Here is a 12,587-nt window from a genome sequence, read left to right as displayed (position 1 = left end):
TATCGAAAAAATGCCCACGGACCATTATTTCATCTTTACGGACAGTCTCAGTTCCATTGAGGCTCTCCGATCGATGAAAGATGTTAAGCACTCTCCGTATTTCCTGGGGAAAATACGGGAACATCTGAGTGCTTTATCCGAAAAATCTACTCAGATTACCTTAGCGTGGGTCCCTTCTCACTGCTCGATACCGGGTAATGAGAAAGCGGACTCTTTGGCTAAGGTGGGCGCAACAAACGGTGATATTTATGAAAGACCAATTGCCTTTAATGAATTTTTCGCACTTGTACGTCAGAATACGATCATCAGTTGGCAAAATGCTTGGACCAGAGGGGAATTGGGAAGGTGGTTACATTCCATAATCCCCAAAGTATCGACGAACCCGTGGTTCAAGGGGTTGGATGTAGGTCGGGATTTCATTTGCGTGATGTCCCGGCTTATGTCCAATCACTATAGATTTGACGCGCTCCTCCGTCGTGTTGGGCTCGGGGAAAGTGGTATCTGTGCCTGTGGTGAAGGTTATCACGACATAGAGCATGTGGTTTGGTCATGCCCTGTACACCGTGACGCCAGGTCTAAATTAATAGCTTCCCTGCAGGCCGAGGGTAGACAGCCGGCTGTTCCTGTTCGTGATGTCTTGGCGAGCCGTGACCTATCCTACATGTCCCTTATATACGTTTTCCTGAAATCCATCCACGCCCCAGTCTAGTCCCGTTCCCCTCCGTCTACACCCAACAAAACGACAAGAACACGTTTGAACCTTAAGCACAAAACCAGCAACCAGACCCCGCACAACAGAACCAGGACCCAAGGACTACGAGCCTCTGTCCCAACTCACGACATCGTGGCTCAGCAGAACGAATCCATACATGCCATTCGACGATTATCAGACGACCATTGAACAACAAAACACTGATTGGAAATCCCATGCTAGTTTTAAGTTAGACTTAATTTCAGCTCGTAGTCGGCAGCGAGGATAAAAAATTTGCTTTAGTTTTTAAGTCATCAGATATAATTGGCGCCGTTAAACATTAAATTGTATTTGTGCCGTGTCAAATAAATGTTATGTGAAGAAAAAAAAAAAAAAAGATCGAAAAAATCGGATCAGAAAAAGCGATCTCTTTGATTTTTCCAGGGCTGAAAAATAGATCAAGAAAATCGAGAATCGGGGCTGAAATGATCGATCTTTCGTAGATCGATTCAAGATCGACCAATCCTATATGAATCGGAGGTATTGCAACGTCCCTACTCACAATACCGTGTGCAACCGCGAATATAACTGTTAATTGTTGATATATGATAGTTTATAATGATTTTGCAAATGTTATTTCTTTTTCTTTTTGTAATGAAGGTAAATCAAATAATTTTTTTGCGTGTTTGTTCTAATATTCATAATTTTAGCCACTTGTATGCTACCATGATGAGAAATATAGAGAACATGCCGAATTTCACTGGCGGAATAAAATGATTATTCCGGAGAAAAATATTTTTTCTTCAAAAAAATCACAAGGTACGTTTAAAATGTAAAGCTATTTTGTTGAATTGTGAAAACAGGTATATAAAACTTATCAAAACCATAAAGATAAGACTAAACATTTCCCAAAACTAACCTCATTTTCGTGTTTCTAAAGCCTGTAGAACACTCTGTCTAATGGTCAAATATTTGACTTTCTGACATAATGGTCAAATTTATTTGACATCATGGTTGTTGTTTGCCCCATGTTAAAATTGGAGAGTGACATATATTTGACGCTCAGTCAAAGAGTGTACTACAGGCTTAAAGGTATTACACTCTGTCTAATGGTAAAATATTTGACCTTCTGATATAATGGTCAAATTTATTTGACACCATGGTTGTTGTTTGCCCCATGTAAAAATTGGAGTGTGACAAACAATTATCTTTGACCAAATTTTTATCTGTCAAAAAGTGACAAATATTTGACGCTTGGTCAAAGAGTGTATTACACGCTCACTCTGGATAACCCAAAACTGAGTCAAAACCTAATCAGTTTCGCTAAAACCGTATGTATTGTGATATCAGACAAAATTAGAATTTTGCGCTCTAACTGACAACCGAAAATGACAATCTCAGACAGCACCGATAAAAATGCGACTCATGAACTTGTTTGTCAAAGCGTATGCACTCTTAATTTACTTCAATTGAAATTGAATAGCATGAAGCCCCCTTGATTCCTTGCCCTCGACTATGCAGCAGAGCCGCATTGATATGGTTTGCAATCAGAATGTTCTACGAATAAACTAGTTATAATCCATTATTTGATGTTGCTGAAACAATATGCAATATAACATAGTTTTCACTGACTGGTGAATGACCGCCGGTTAAAACCTCAACATAAAAATGTGTCGATGAGATATATGGGAAAAAGACCTCTGAATTTCGTTCAGAGATTTAGAGGTACGGCTCAAGAGTGTCGTCTTCTCGAAAAGAGTCACTATTCTAAATTTCAGCACAATCGGACTTCGGGAAGTCATGCGGGTAAAATTATACCTTCTTACCAATGAAAAAATGTTCGTTAAAAAAAATTGTGATGCCAAATTTCTTAGAGATGCAATAAACGTTAAAATCTAGTGTTTTTTTTGTAAGATTTGGACCACTGCGACCATTATTTTGATCTTTTGATGTAAAAAAAAAATATTTATATATTTTTCAGCTGGGAACTCTCTCAGCTTTAATTTATTTTTACCATTGAGGACATTTTTCGAAAAGCCGAAGCTTCTGAACCCTTCCGCTAAACGAAATTCGAATGCCTAGCTTCCCCATAACTTCTGTTGGTTCCAGCTTGAGAATTCCTATGCTTCAGAAAGACTTTTTTTTTTGAAAATTTGTTTCCTGAGATAACATAAATGTTTTCCAGTACCGCAAAAGTGTACAGCGCATCGTTTCTATGTCTGTCTCCTGCATCTTCAAAATTGAGCTTTATAGACATAGTCATGGCATTGTTGTGATAAATACATCAAATCACCAAAAGCATGCGAACTTTAACAAACCCGTACCCGATGTTGTCGTATCATATTCACTAACCGGTCTAAAAATAGGCGGAATGTTGCCCATCGCTGATGGCAATAAATCGTACATGCTTTTGATGATGAATATGATATTCTTTGCTCGATCAGGACAAACGAAAACCTAAGAAACAAATAAAAAGACTAATTAACTAATGAGGTGTAGAGAATAAAACTTATTCAGATATTTTTGTATTTCAGTTACGAACATTTCACTATCCCCAGTTGAACGTGTATCGAGTGCTATTCCTTACAGAACTTTTTTACCAGTGTTTGAGATGTCTGTCAGTTGCGGGTGTTGCTTCTTCTTTTTCTTAAAAATACCATGCATTCTAATTTTTTTGTAAAAGGACAATATTCAAAATTGAGTAGAAGTTGTTTTACTCATTTTTGAGTTCCACCGAATGTTATAAAAATTGAGTAAATATTACCCATATTATACCTGATGCGCGATGCGTAAAAGTTACTCATTTTCGACTCAAAAATGAGTACTTTTAAGCTTCAATGAGGGAATTTCGGAAAAATCATTATTGACTCGATATTATTATACTTTGCATTTTGAATGAATTTTATTTTAATTTGTTCGCCAGGACACGGGAGACCTTTGAATTTATCCGCCGTATATCCAACCAACGAGTCCTGGTGAAAAAGAATAATTGGCATTAGTTGCAGTCAATTATTTCAAATTATGAATTACCTACCGATAACAGCTAATTTCAAACATTTCTATTTCCTTCGTTTTTCAGACGGTTTGCTTGGTTTGCTGTTTGCTTTTAATTGCAAAAAAAGTTATTAACAACACGCAAGCACCAGTTACCCAATTTTGAGTAAATTTGCCGCCATGATCAATTTAATTCTACTCATTTTTTGACGTCTTCGAACAACTGAAAAAAATGATTAAAATTCAACTCAGCTGCTGAGTAGCCCAGAGTGAGCGGGATTCAGAGGGGATTCACTGCTGTCAAATTTTATATATGTGTGCGTCCATGGTCCATGATATATGTAAATGAACAATAATGGGGAAAAATCACTACACAACACATTCATGAAGGTTTTCCACAGTTTCTCGAGTTTTGATAAAAAAACGTTTCAATCTATGATATTTCACATCGATCAATTTCATGACCAAAAAGAACAAAAACTGAAACAAACGCCATGTTGCCGAATATGATGGTTACACGATGTTTGACAGATAGATCCCCCCTGGTATTAGAGCCTTAAGTGTAGACCTAAAGCCTGTAGTACACTCTTTGTCTAATGGTCAAATATTTGACCTTCTGACATAATGATCAAATTTATTTGACATCATGGTTGTTGTTTGCCCGTGTTTGCCCCATGTTAAAATTGGAGAGTGGCAAACAATTATACAGTCATGGAGAAAAAAATAAATACACTTGCAGTGTTGGATGATTTTTCGTATTTGCGCAGTGATTTTAATTGTTGTATGATGTTATGTTACGTCATTAAGATCTGCAGACACTCTTTTTGAAAGAAGAAAGGAGAAATAACTGTAGAGATTTCTTTGTCGGTGATTCCGAATTTTTTTGCGTGAGTTAGTGTTTTTAAAGTGGCGACAAAAATAAATACACTATTGAAATATATATACAAAACAATCCAAATTTGCTTTATTTCTCTACATATTGTTAGCAAAGTGACCTCTAACGTTACAAAACTCACTTTCAAAATTTTGTGGCTTGTCCTTTGTTTTGTGAAGCCATATTCAATCTTCCGGGTATGTTTACCACCAGGTTTTCACGAGTAGAAGCTGAACTAGCATTTCACGCTGCCTGTCCGACGTTCCATAAGTCTGTTTTATTCTTCGGATGATGCTTTGCAACCTAGACTTTCCCAATCTTCCATAGAATTTCTAAATGATTAAAACTAAAAGTCTGCGCTGATCAAACTAATAATTTTATATTTTCGTTTGAAAGTCATCTTCGTGTTTTTAATACTGTATGTTTAGGATTACCGGTTATTTTTTCGCAAGCGCCAATATCACAATAACATTCATTAGAGTTCACCTTGGATTCTCTTGGAATATAAATATAGCTATAAGTCAATTGTCGAGGAATGAAAAATACGAGGTGGTTGGTGTACGAGTACCAAACGTTCGGCTCAACCTCGTTGGTGTTAAGATGATAACCGCATCGACACAGATTTCTACAGAGGAGAAATTCAAGAATAAAGGCATTCTACCAGCGATTGATAAACTGATTGATGCTCTCGATGAACGAAAAGCGCCCAACTAGTTTGGTTTTTTGTCCGACATCAACACTAAACCTTCTGAACTGGAGCTTTCTGCTGAAAAACTTGTAGCTGCCTATCCGGATGATCTGGAAAATGGATTGGGAAACGAGTTAGTCAAGCTTGTTTCGTTTGCTGAGCAATTTCAGAGCCCAGAGAACAGTTTTTTCGAATTACATTTATACAATGTGATTGTGAACAAAAATATGCGAAATGTATTTGAAAACATTAAAATTGCGTTGCGGATTTATTTGAGTCTAATGATCTCGAACGCAACTGCGGAAAGGTCGTTTTCGAAGATGAAACTGAATAAAAATAGATTGCGTACGACTATGAAGACTATGAAACTTAGCATTGTTAAGTTGCGAGTACGATATACTGAAGGAGTTGAATGTTGATTATTTAATTATTAAGTTCTCTGCAAAAAAAAACTCGTAAGGAAAATTTCTTACAAATATTCGGTAAGTTTTCAATAACAAATAAATGTTTTTTGAAAAAAAGGTTTTATTTTGTTTGGGGCCACCACTTAAAATTGGGCCCCGGGCCCCCACAATCGTAAATCCGGCTCTAGATATATGCGTGTATGGTGGGAATTATATTCCTTCATTGTGAAGTTTTATTCGTGATGATTCACGGTTGTTGATACAATGCTAGATGGCAACTGTTAAAATGGGAAAGATGGTTAGAAAAGGAAAAACATCCGAAATAAATCTCCCGAAACACTCTATTAAAAGAAGTATCCTGTAGCACGCGAAGAGAACAGAAAATGTATTTTGTTCATGGATGTTGTTGATAGTTCTACCATGCAAAATGTTAGTGACCTCCAAATGTATGGGAAAAGTGTTCGCAAATGTGCTTTTAAGACACATAATAACCTCCCTATTTAATTTTTGAAAATACTAAAACAAAGTTTTTTATTCTGGTTAAAGATATGTATGTAAATTTAATGTATTTACAGTAACAAACTTGGTTAAATTTTGGTATAACTGTATACAATAACATAAATTTTTGAGGTTTTTTAAGGGTTTCCTTCGGACGAGTTATTTATTAGATATGTAGTTATTTGGTCATTCACAGCTCCTAGAAAAATTTGTAAACATCTGAAACTTTTTAGAAATGTGCACACGGATTCCATCTGGTATCTCTGACCCAATGTCAGAAGAGTTTATTCATCACATCTATTGCCAGTGATGGAAACGAAACAAATATGATGTAATTGTCGTTTATTCATCACATGTGCCCTTCATGAAGTGTACAGACCGCGACAAAACATGAATCCTCTCAACCCATAATCAAATGATGATATGGCGCATTGGCCCTAATGACTCTGTTGATATTGGTTTGGTTTTTACTTGCGAAAGTGAAGGAGGGAAATATTTTTGCTTTTGTTTTTACACATAAATTGACAATTGCATATGAGAATTCGCGTAGGTGCGAACAGCCTTAAAAATCTTTTTTACATGTGTCAGGGCCAATAGGTTTCTGGAAGAAAACAAACACATGACTAGACTACATCAGCTCTGAGAAGCGATTCGCTCGTTGCGTTTGTGTTTTCATATGCCGGTCGTTAGGGGAAGAAAGGATAGCAACAGGAGAAATTCATGTCGCCTGAGCACAAGGTTGCTGATTCTTGCAGCGACGAAAAGTTCATTGCGTATCGCACTCACCACTGCTGCAGCAACGTCGCATGACTGAGACAATCTATTCGTGTGCGAGAGTATACCATGCACGATGTGTAGAGAACCTATTTTGTTTTTTCTTTCCTTTAGACTTTCTCATTCTTCAATGGGTTGCTATTTCGTACAAGCCGAACAAACGTTGCTCACTGCATTTGTTCCTCACTACCCGAGCGCGTTCATTGCGATTATTGCGAGAGGCAAGTTTTCGATCGCCGTGAGCGTTCAGGGCGATTGTTACATCCTGATGCTTAAACGAAATAGTTCTGTGCGCTGCCGCCAACATTGTTGCACATAGTTCTCATGCCGATTTCGTTTTTGCGACGCAGTTCTGCAGTTGAAATTACACTCAGCTGATATTATATACGACATTTGACAGCATTTGTATTTGTTGCTGTTTCAAACTATAGTCTTAACCATAAAAAACTTAAAACACAACAACAACAACAAACTATACTCTGTTTCACTCGCGTACAAAATAGCTAAGGAAATAACTAGTTCTAGTGTAGCTCGGATTGCAAACACGAACAGCTGCGAAGCGCACGTATAGTTCCAGTGTAGTAACATTGCAAACAACGAATGCAACATTTTCATGTATAGTTGCCCGTGAATCATGTTTATTGTTATTAAAGTGTTATTTAAAAAATGACAAAAAGAAAATTTGAACTTTCTTAGTACAATGACACTTTTTTATGTTTTCTTCTATGATTTTCTCGAAAATATACTTTTATTGGTTACAGGTATGTTCCGTTTTTGGCAACACGCTCCTCGATTTTCAGTTGCCAAAAACGGAACATTTTTTCTCTGAGAATTTTTTGCTTTTTTATCATTTTAATATTGGTCAACAAAATTTAACGATTAGTTGGACATTACATTCACTTTTAAGTGTTGTAATAAACCTTATCTCCTGAGACTAATTTATTGAATGGGTCAGCCCTTGTATCTTCAAAATGTACCTGGTCATTTTTCTCGTCAATTAGTGGCTGTTTAATCATTTTTTTAAAACTTTTTCTTGGGTTAGTCAAATCTAAAAGCGTTTTCGGTTTGTAGCACAGTACTCTCCCAGACGGGAAATCTCCTCCATCTGTTAGACAAGTGTTACGGTAGTTAAACAGAAAATTATTTTATTTTATCTTAGAGACTCAAACTTCTTATGTCGGGATCAAGTAAAATTTTTTTTAAAACTTCTTTCGCTACTCGTACTAAACGTTCTGCTTGGCCGTTACTTTGTGGGTGGTAGGGTGGACTTTTCATCACTTTGACGCCTTGTCTTTCAAGATAAGAAATAAATGATTGGGAATTGAACGGTGGTCCATTGTCCGTCACGACAACATCCGGAAGACCAAAACGAGCAAAAAAACTTTGTATTTTTAATTACCTTTTCTGCGTCAGTGCCATATTTCATTCATATTACTTCTAACCATTTCGAAAAACTGTCCACAATAAGCAAAAAGACGTTTCTCTCATGGTAAAAAAAAACCGCATGGATCCTGCTAAAAGGACGGATAGTTGGTGTCCATTCATATGTGATATGTTGCCCTGACACAGAAGTTATCTTAGCACACACTTCGCAATTTTTTACATGGTTTTCGATATCTTTGTTAATACCGAACCAGTAAATGTGCCTTCTGGCTAACTGCTTCATCTTTATAATGCCCACATGGTTTGCGTGTAGTAGTTTTAACATTTTATTTTGTAGCGAAAATGGTATCACTACACGGCTCCGGAGAACTAAACACCCATCTATTATTTCTAATTCTTGGACTTGGGAATAAATAACTCTGTAACTTTTGTCCAATCTTTTCGGCCAACAGTGTTTTGTAAAATAGAGTATTTGCTGAAGATATTAATCAACCTCAGTTTCTCTGGCAACCACAGAAGCGTTTAAAGGAAGTTCTGGTGAAAAGTTTAGGCTGTGCAAGGTATGCGTTTCAACGGATTGTGGGACCTCATTGTTAAGTGGAAATCGGGAGCAGAAGTCAGCTCTGCCCATCTTGTCAGATGGTCTGTACAAGATTTCAAAGTTATAAATGGACAGTTCCATAATGTAACGTTGCAACCTAGTTACAAAAGTTGCATTGCGCCCCGATTTTCCAAATATGCCTAAAAGCGGCTTATGGTCAGTGAAGACTGTAAATTTTTGACCGTACAGATATTTATGAAATTTCTTTATCGTTGAAACTATTGCAAGGGCCTCTATATGTAGAATTGGACATGCCTTCTGTGCTGTATTTAATGAGAAGGAAGTAAAAGCTACAGGCCTTTCCGCTCCGTCTATAACGTGCGCTAATACTCCTCCCAACCCAGAAGAAGAAGCATCAGTACAGGTTACGATTGGCTTTTTTGGATCGTACAAAACTAGGATACTAGCATTGAGCAACTGTATTTTACATTCGTTGAAGGCTTTGTCACATGAACGACTCCACACATATTTAGTATCTTTCGTCAATAAACTATACAATGGACATATAGGTAGATAAATTAGAAAGAAATTTACCACAATAGTTTATAAGACCCAGGAGAGCTTTCAATTGAGCTACATTTTCGGGTATTTTAGATTGTTGGATTGTTGCAACTTTATCCGGGTTTGGTTTGAGACCATTTCCAGAAATAATGTGTCCCAAATACAACAGTTCACTTACGAAAAATTTACATTTGTCAAAGTTAACCTTTATGTTAGCATTTTTCAATCTGTCCAAAACTAATAAAAGTTTTTTATGGCACTCCTCGAAGTCTTTCCCAGCTATTAACACGTCGTCCAAATAACAGTAAACGAAGTCAAGTCCTTTTGAAATTGTGTCCATTATTTGCTGGAAAATTGCAGCGCTCGAAGAAGCGCCTTGAGCAAGCCTATTATATGTAAAAAGCCCTTTTGTTGTATTTATAACGACGAACTTTCGTGATTTCTAGGATAAGTTTAGTTGAGTATAAGCATTGGACAAATCTAATGAGCAAAAGCAGTTGCAGTTTGACAAGGATGCAAACAAATCCTGAGCAGTAGGCAAAGGATATGTATTGGGTATAAGTACCTTATTGATAGAAACTTTACAGTCTATGACAAGCCTAATGGTGTCATTCTTTTTGATTACGACTACAACAGGTGAGGCCCAAAGACTGGTTTTTATGGGTGATATAATTTTATCCTTTTCTAGCTGTATTAAATAATTATCAACCTTCTCCTTCAGGCGATAGGGTACTTGATACGCCTTTTTAAATATTGGTGTGTTTTCACGAAGCACCAAATCAGCTTCGAAACCGACAATAGGAGTGGACATATCCTTGTCAAAAAGGTTTTTATAATTTGTTTTAATATTTTCCAGAGCCACTTCAGCACAATTTTTTTGGACAATAGAATTCAATGAGAAAGTATTTGAAAAAAGCTGCCTCCATCCATTAAAAAACATATCTAGCCAGTCTCTTCCCATCAATGGCGTAGACTGATGAGAACTTTTCAGGACAATAAGCTCCATCAAAGCTTCTCTATTGTTTATTGAGACCTTCACAAAAGCACTTTCCAAAATCTCTAACGTTGACCCATTTACCACCACTAATTTTCGCATATTATTCCTCAAAGGAACATTAGTCAAATGTTTATAAAAATCAAATTTTCCTATTACAGAGACTGATGAGCCACTATCCACTTCCATTTTTATCGACCTACTCTCAACATTAGCCTCTAGGAAACAAGGTTCGCTAATCCTATTTACCGATTTTATCATAAGACAGTGATAATCACCTGGAGAATCACTATCGCTGTTATAGTCTTCCCTCAGTCTCTTAAAATAATCATGCATATTATCTGAACTAGACGACTCTGCGATGAATTTCACAGATCCCTTTCTCTGATTTTTGAAACGGTAACAATTTTTCTGGATGTGGCCTCTCCGGTTACAAAAATGGCAGCTGAAATTAGCATACCTTCCAAGGCTAGAGTTTCTATGTCCTGAGCGCGATCGTCTTCTGTCACGTCTGTCATTGGCTCTAAAGTTGCATTGGCTCTCCCTATTCCTGCCTCTATATTCATTACGACTTCTGTAGTTAAGATCCTGTGGTTCTGGATTTCCTAAACGACTCCGCACAGAATTAACGTGAGGATTATATTCCGAATTTAAAGCGTTAGTAGCCGACATCACTACCTCTTTATTCTTTATCATCCTTTCAGCAACTCTTAAAGTCAAATTGTCCACCTCTAGAAGCTTCTCTTGCAAGCGCTTATCATTCACGCCAAATAACAATTGATCCCTAATTGCTGATTCGCGAAACTCTCCAAAATCGCATTGCTCTGCGAGAAGTTTCACAGCAAGCACAAAATTTTCACCAGATTCTGCTTCACCCTGTTTCCTAGACCTAAACTTGAGTCTCAACACAGTATCTGACTCCACTTTATCATAGCGTTCTTTTAGCTTTTTCGTGATAGCCTCATATGTAAGAGTTTTTAAATCTATTCCTGGGTGGAGCAATTTAAGCTCTTCGGAAACATGCATCCCAGAAAAACTCATGAAAATATCTTTCTTTTTTTCTTGCGCAATATTATTACATGAAAAAAAAATATTCAAGTCGCTCGATATAATTTGAAAAAGACGTACCTGCAACGTATAGGTCGATGGTCCTCATTACGCCATTGCTGAAGGACTTCCGTATTCCGCACAATCGTTAAAGACGCCAACAGCAGCTGTCCGGCAATATTCAACCGCTATTTATCCAACTGCAACGATCTATCCAACTTTTCAATGCACGACGTCGTAAATGGCCACTCGTATCTCTCAAATAATCTAAACTCCAATCAGCTAAATGTAGCTCAATTCAGCTTAAGCTAAGCCTCAGTTTAGCGCACGCCGATTCTGTAAGCGTTGCCTTACAACCGGCTTTGTAACAGACAAAAGGAAATAAAACAAAAGAAAAATTACCACAAAGCCACGATTCAAAATGTCTCCAATAGCTCCTTATTGAATTGCAATATTTTTCAAAGGCTCTCTAGCAAATCCACTTACCGTGCTAGTTTTTCCAAATCCACCAATCCGGCAAAAAAAAACTTCGCCCTCTCGGCGCTCGTCCAACGCTAACGAAACTGCCAAAACAACGCCCGTACACAACTCTGTAGCAAAAAATTTCGGCCTGTACTTCTCGCACAACACGCGTCACTTTACGAATTGGAATGATTTATCCTCGTCGCCAATGTTAAAGATGAAATTACTCGGGGATTTCGGTTTATAAAAACGCGTCTGTTCACGTTGACGATCAAAACCAGAGAGATCGATTGCTGTTTATTCAGCTATCAGCAAACCTCAGCAACATACATAGCTGACCATTATGGCAGGGTTTGACATTTATGCTTATACCTAACGGTTACACTTCTCACTATTCTTTATCGAATTGTATGTATATTACAAGTGTCTTTGATTTTGTCTCACGAGTGAGAACCGATTACTTAAGGCGCAACGAAGGATTAGTCACATATATTCTTTTTTTCTTGTCCTATTGCTGAAAAGTAGGGTGCCAGCCAAAATGGTCATCTCGAATTAAAAAAAAAACCCCTGTACAAAATGTTCACCTGCTCGAAAAAACACCCTGTCCAAAATTTCAGCTCAATCGGACTTAAAATGGCGTGGCGCAAAGCGATTGAAGTTTGCCTCTTTTGAAAAC

The 12,587-nt window shown here is 37.3% G+C and overlaps 1 protein-coding gene and 1 long non-coding RNA gene across 5 annotated transcripts in view; one reads left to right on the top strand and one right to left on the bottom strand.

The window, feature by feature from the left end:
- The first annotated feature begins 1,218 nt into the window (after positions 1 to 1,218).
- The window catches only part of LOC129733861 (uncharacterized), a 263,164-nt gene continuing 251,795 nt past the window's right edge, over positions 1,219 to 12,587 (top strand). For all 4 annotated transcript variants that reach the window (XM_055695424.1, XM_055695423.1, XM_055695421.1 and 1 more), the window contains exons 1-2: positions 1,219 to 1,351; positions 1,402 to 1,510. Coding sequence is in view for 2 of the 4 variants with exons in the window: in XM_055695421.1 (XP_055551396.1) it covers positions 1,310 to 1,351; positions 1,402 to 1,510 (151 nt within the window). In the remaining 2 variants the exon portion in view is untranslated. The remainder of the gene's footprint in view (positions 1,352 to 1,401; positions 1,511 to 12,587) is intronic.
- On the bottom strand, positions 5,013 to 12,218 carry LOC129733862 (uncharacterized). Its single transcript, XR_008729733.1, has 3 exons — positions 11,936 to 12,218; positions 11,531 to 11,809; positions 5,013 to 5,357 (listed from the first exon to the last, which is right to left on the bottom strand). It is a non-coding gene; the product is annotated as an uncharacterized LOC129733862 (long non-coding RNA).

Source organism: Wyeomyia smithii, chromosome 1, assembly GCF_029784165.1.
Source record: "Wyeomyia smithii strain HCP4-BCI-WySm-NY-G18 chromosome 1, ASM2978416v1, whole genome shotgun sequence".
Taxonomy (NCBI): domain Eukaryota; kingdom Metazoa; phylum Arthropoda; class Insecta; order Diptera; family Culicidae; genus Wyeomyia; species Wyeomyia smithii.
The sequence above is the reverse complement of the archived record's forward strand: the minus strand, read 5'-3'. Positions and strand labels throughout refer to the sequence as shown.